We start from the raw sequence: 5,073 nt of genomic DNA on the forward strand, positions 1-5,073 counted from the left end.
GGCTCTAAGGCAAAGCAACACTTGATTTGGCAACGACTAAGGTAAGCTCTTGACTTGAACATATGCACAAGCTTATTAAAGTCATAGAGTGTGGTTGTAAGCTTTGAATCGTGAGCTGACACACTCATTGTGCCCTTTGAACCAAATGGACAAGATCCCCACTTTGACTTCTTCTCCAATTGCATACAGATGCCCACACGTGCGCCTTGCACAACTAAGGGTGGATTCAGATGAGGGTGGCAGAAAAGGTCACAATTGCGAGTGCACAAGCTCCCGTGCAACTCACACACAACCGAGGTAACCTCAATAAGCGTGACACCTACCCTCTTATGAGATGATTGAGGCCGGAAGCTTTTTTTGAGTGTGAACATTAGTGGGGTTAAAGTTTCCCCCACCCTAAAATGATTAAACAGAACTAACTGGTTGTTTAACGTTATAAGATATGGCTGCTTATGGGAGATTTGGATATCTAGAAATGACTTAGTGTTCCATAAAGGTGGTGAAACTGGTTTGAATGTCATTGAAACAATGTATAAATGTGTTTATTTGTGCAGATTTGTATACTATGTTAACAAGTTGAATGATGTTAATACACTTCAGGCAATACAATCACTCATTGGAATCAGATGATCTGCAATACAACAGACCTTGGTACATACTAGGAATCCCTAACAAAAGATTGTATGCAGGAGTGCTTTACTAAGGAAGGCTGCCCAAGTTTGGACCTAGGACCAAGAGGTGGTATCTCAAGGAGAAACATCGTGTCTACTTTTGTGGCTTTTGTGGAAAATCCATTGGGCACTAGACCTATGGTGAAGGTTTGGTCAGGCAAATATGTTTTGGAAAGCTCCCACCCAAAGGCTTCACTAGCGAGCCCATGATGATAGCATGTATGCAGTTAGGGTATAGGGTACCATGTGTCTTGGAGTCAATCCTCTTTTGTTTGAGAGGATGAAAGATGGGACCTGCTTTGAATTGTAGTAATTGTGACTTGAAGTGTGTGTGTGTGTGGGGGGGGGGGGGGATTCATGAATTTTGTAAAAGGATTCTATGATGTAATTATATTCAATTAATATTATAAATATTTTCCCAAAAAAAAATATGTTGATACCCACGGTTGTAAAAGGATTTCTACAGGGCTGCAGCTATGTCTTCCACCTTTGTCCCTCCGAGCCCATGCCCTTCTTTTTACAACAGCAACAGAGCACTCGTTACGGCTAGCCTGCACGTTCGCCTGCAGGCCTCTACCTTGTTATCCATCGCTGCCTTGCAGCCGGTGGGATCCTCCTCTGCAATGGGTTCATTGAATTTCGCCACACAAATCCTGTTTGGGCCGTCTTTTGTAAATGGGTCTGTGCCCTTTGTAACCAAAACGCTCTCTTGTGCAATTGGGTCTTTTGCTGATGTCTCCAAGGCCGCCGCCGTACGTGGAAGTGGGTCATTGCCGTACGCCTTGCAGAGCCCTTTTTCTGCTGTTGGATCCTTGTCAAATGCAACACTGGATCGATTTGAAGCCTCTTCTGCACTGGGGTCCATGTCTTTGGCCACTCAGATCCCTTCGGTGGCTCAGAAGGCGGCCGAAGCTGACGTTATGGGCCTCCTCCTGCGCCAGCGCATCGTCTTTCTTGGCTCAAGCTTGGATGACTTTACTGCGGACGCTATCATCAGTCAGTTGCTCCTCCTAGACGCCCAAGACCCCTCCAAGGACATCCGCCTCTTCATCAACAGCTCTGGAGGCTCCATAAGGTATCCCTTTGCTGCCCTCCTTGGTTCATTTTTTGAGGATATTTCAATGATGGAGAAGCAAGCATGGACAAGGCCATTACGTACAGCTAGGGAATTGTACTCATCCAACTGGTCCGCCAAAGCTGTCAGAATATCCTGGGGCAATGTGGCCCATCCATCTTGAGCTTTTTCCCCATCATCATGGAAGAACTAAAGCTGCCCGTCATGCATGAAGAGGCAAGGTTTCCACCATCTACCTTCCTGCCTATGGAAAGTGTTGCTCGTCCACCTTAAGCCTATCACCCATCATCTCTTGATTGCCCCTTAGAAGACTTGACGGTCGGCATTGGCTGCTCCTCATAGAGTTACAATGTGCCCATCCATCCTGTCATGTGAGCAAGCTATGGAATGAAGGGGCATTGGCTGCTCCTTGTAGAGGGACAATGTGCCCGAACATCTTGTCACTTGAGCAAGCTGGGGAATAAAGGGGAAATGTTGCCCATTTGCCTAGAGCCTTGCCCATGATGCCTAAACACCAATAGGCTCCATTAGGAGTGAATGCTGTATCCTCTTTATATAGTGGACCTATTTTTCTTTCCCTTATGAACCTCTTAGATTTTGTATACTATGTATGTTTTACCACCCCTATACATTCTTAGGCTATATAAGGTATTCTTCATGCCCTCCATATTATTGGTCCTGCCCACATTAAGCACTTAGGCTTCACCAAGTGATGCTTTATGTCCTCTATACAGGATTAACTGTCCATGAATGGTAAACTTTGATGAGCTCTATGATGAATTCAATACATAAGAGTAATATAAAAATTCAAGTGATTCTAACTCCTCCGTTCTTTGGTGTACATAACCGTGCTATGCAGTGCTGCCATGGGTGTCTTTGATGCAATCCAGCTCTGTCGTGCTCCTGTTTCTACCATAGCTTTTGGTTTTGCAGCATCGACAGCCGCCATATTATTAGCAGCAGGGTCAAAGGGAAAACGTCTTGCAATGCCCAATGCACGAATCATGTTACATCAGCCTATGGGTGGTGCGAGTGGCCAAGCCATTGATGTGGAAATCCAAGCAAAAGAGATCATGTACCATAAGACCAATATTATTCGCATTCTTTCACAGATCACTGGGCGGACTCATGAGCAGGTTGAGGAGGACGTTGATCAGGATCGCTATTTGTCCCCACTGGAGGCTGTGGAGTATGGAATTCTAGATGGTGTTATTGACAAGGATGCTATCATACCTCTTGCTCCTGTTCCGGATAAAGTTCCCCGGCGATCAGATTATAAAGATGCAGAGAAAGACCCTCTCAAGTTCTTGATACCTGTCATTCCCGATGATGAAATATACTAGAGGGCCAGCACTTCCCTTCAACAGAGTTCTCAAATTTTGAAAAAAATCAAAGAATCATTGGCAAGTTCCTTCTTCCTGTGAAGGTTGGAATGGATTATCTGATTAGTCCTTAAGGTTGTTCATTTTATATTGTCTTGCTCATTGCCCCTTGTTTTGTTCACAATTAGATTTTTTGTTGTGTAAAAGAGTGAACTTCCACAGTTACAGGCTTTACACGCACCTGCCTGCCCCTCATGGATGGATGGGAGGTGTGTAAAGTCCTTTAATAATTCCATAGTTTCTTGTCAAATGACGCTTTACAACTTTGTTCAATCATGTAAGAGCCAGAACCTGTGAGTGTAGGTCTGCCTCAGATCAGCTAGTAAGCTCTATCGAGCAATGGCAGTGAAGGGCTTACATCTGCTGTAGGGCTCCATGTGAAGTGCGGGTTAAGGTGTGAGTTCCAAGTTTTGGCATGGACAGTAACTATGCTCAGAGTACGTCTGGTTTAAGGATTTTTTGATATTTTAAGTTATTGTTATCACAATGAAGTGAAAGGTCAACTGGCACACCATTTGCGCCATGCATGCCATGTAAGGCCGAGATGGAGATGCTGCTGAGATTTTCAAGTAGGGCATGAATCAATTTTCCATGTTACAGCTATCTTACAGGCAGTCCACTCTGTTTTTGAAGGTGGTAGGCAACCGTCTGAGGGCATCAAGTGCGAGTGTTGGTGGCCATCCGGACTTTGTGAAGCCACCCTTGTGGTTATCACACCACATATGAAAAGCTGGCTAGCATGCCACAATCATACTCACTCCTGAGAAATGATAGATTTATTGCTTCAGAAGGGTGTTCAGGTGTTGACTTGAATGTGAATCACTGGAGAGGTTGTCTGCCAGTATGTAAAGTCTCTTGAAAGTGCTGTTCAACCAGGTAGATGTTTGCATTTTGAGCCATGTGCACACTCTTCTACTCTCAGTGCATGTGTCACAACCATGTGAATAGGGAAGATGATAGGGAGAGAGCTGCTAGGCAGCTTCGGTTCTTGAGATCTGTGATAGAGAGCAGGCACAGCTGTTAGGTAGACGTGATATAGGCAAGAGCAGGGCAGAGTGCAGAGGTTAACTGTCCAAGAGGCTGATCAATAGACAACAGTTGGCTGGCCAACTGCCACTGCTTGAACGCCTTTCAAAGGACTCCACTGCAGCATTTTTTACGCTAGGCAACTTCCTTGCAACAGTGTCATGTGCATCATAGATGCCATGGACATTCTCAGAGCTAGATCCAGAAAAGGCAACCAGATAAAGAGTATGAACCCAGTAGAAGAACCAGGATGATGGAGCACAGAGCACAGAGCACCTTTGCAGTGTAGACTGAAGCAAGGCTTAGAGAAGAACCAAAGGGATGCTGTCGGCTGCTCACAGAACCAGTCGGCTGAATCACAGGACATGGGCAGCATCAGGCGCATCATGAGCAAGCAGTATAACCAGTCGGCTGAAGTAAAAAGGGATTTATGAATATATGGACTGGTCGGCCAGTTCCCCATGAATATCAAGGGGCTATAAATAGCCCAAGTGCCAATCATTCTAGGCATTCAGCCCACTAGGGGTTTGAGTCAGTAGGATCCTAGTCTAGGGCAGAATTTTGGGTGTTTTACCACCTTTTCAAGAAGGCAGCCAAGGGCTGCAAGATATGTACCTTTTTGTACCATAGTATATACTGAATTTCCAGCACTTCTCACTCTCTCTCTCTACTCTCTCTCTACCTGCGTTTTTGCATCAGATGGTGCGTTTTTGCATCAGAAGGTTTCCAAGAGTGTTTAGGGCTGAAAGAAGACTACCCAGAGCTTCCGCGTGTTACATTGGTATCAGAGCATCAGGCTCAGCAAAGCTAAACACTGATTTAGTCCCAGATGATGGTGTACAGGTCCAAGGTACAGGAAAGTACACGGATTCGAAGCCCAAGGCGGGAACACAGATCGGGAAGAACTCCCAGGAGGTTT

General features: G+C 45.3%; 1 protein-coding gene across 1 annotated transcript; it reads left to right on the forward strand.

Annotated features, from left to right (window-relative positions):
* Window positions 1-1,106: 1,106 nt before the first annotated feature.
* On the forward strand, window positions 1,107-3,216 carry LOC147622216 (ATP-dependent Clp protease proteolytic subunit 4, chloroplastic-like). Its single transcript, XM_086823306.1, has 2 exons — window positions 1,107-1,746; window positions 2,606-3,216. Exons 1-2 carry the CDS (start codon window positions 1,148-1,150, stop codon window positions 3,087-3,089), a joined length of 1,083 nt encoding a protein of 360 aa, XP_086679432.1. The 5' UTR covers window positions 1,107-1,147; the 3' UTR covers window positions 3,090-3,216.
* Window positions 3,217-5,073: the final 1,857 nt, after the last annotated feature.

Source organism: Cibotium barometz, chromosome 29 (genome assembly GCF_041138505.1).
Source record: "Cibotium barometz isolate CiBa-2024 chromosome 29, ASM4113850v1, whole genome shotgun sequence".
Taxonomy (NCBI): Eukaryota; Viridiplantae; Streptophyta; class Polypodiopsida; order Cyatheales; family Cibotiaceae; genus Cibotium; species Cibotium barometz.

Bases quoted from the DNA above. Each gene is read 5' to 3' on its own strand.
- LOC147622216 (XM_086823306.1), top strand. From the start codon at position 1,148: ATGTCTTCCACCTTTGTCCCTCCGAGCCCATGCCCTTCTTTTTACAAC. The intron at 1,747-2,605 runs GTATCCCTTTGC...CGTGCTATGCAG, and splicing joins AGCTCTGGAGGCTCCATAAG to TGCTGCCATGGGTGTCTTTG.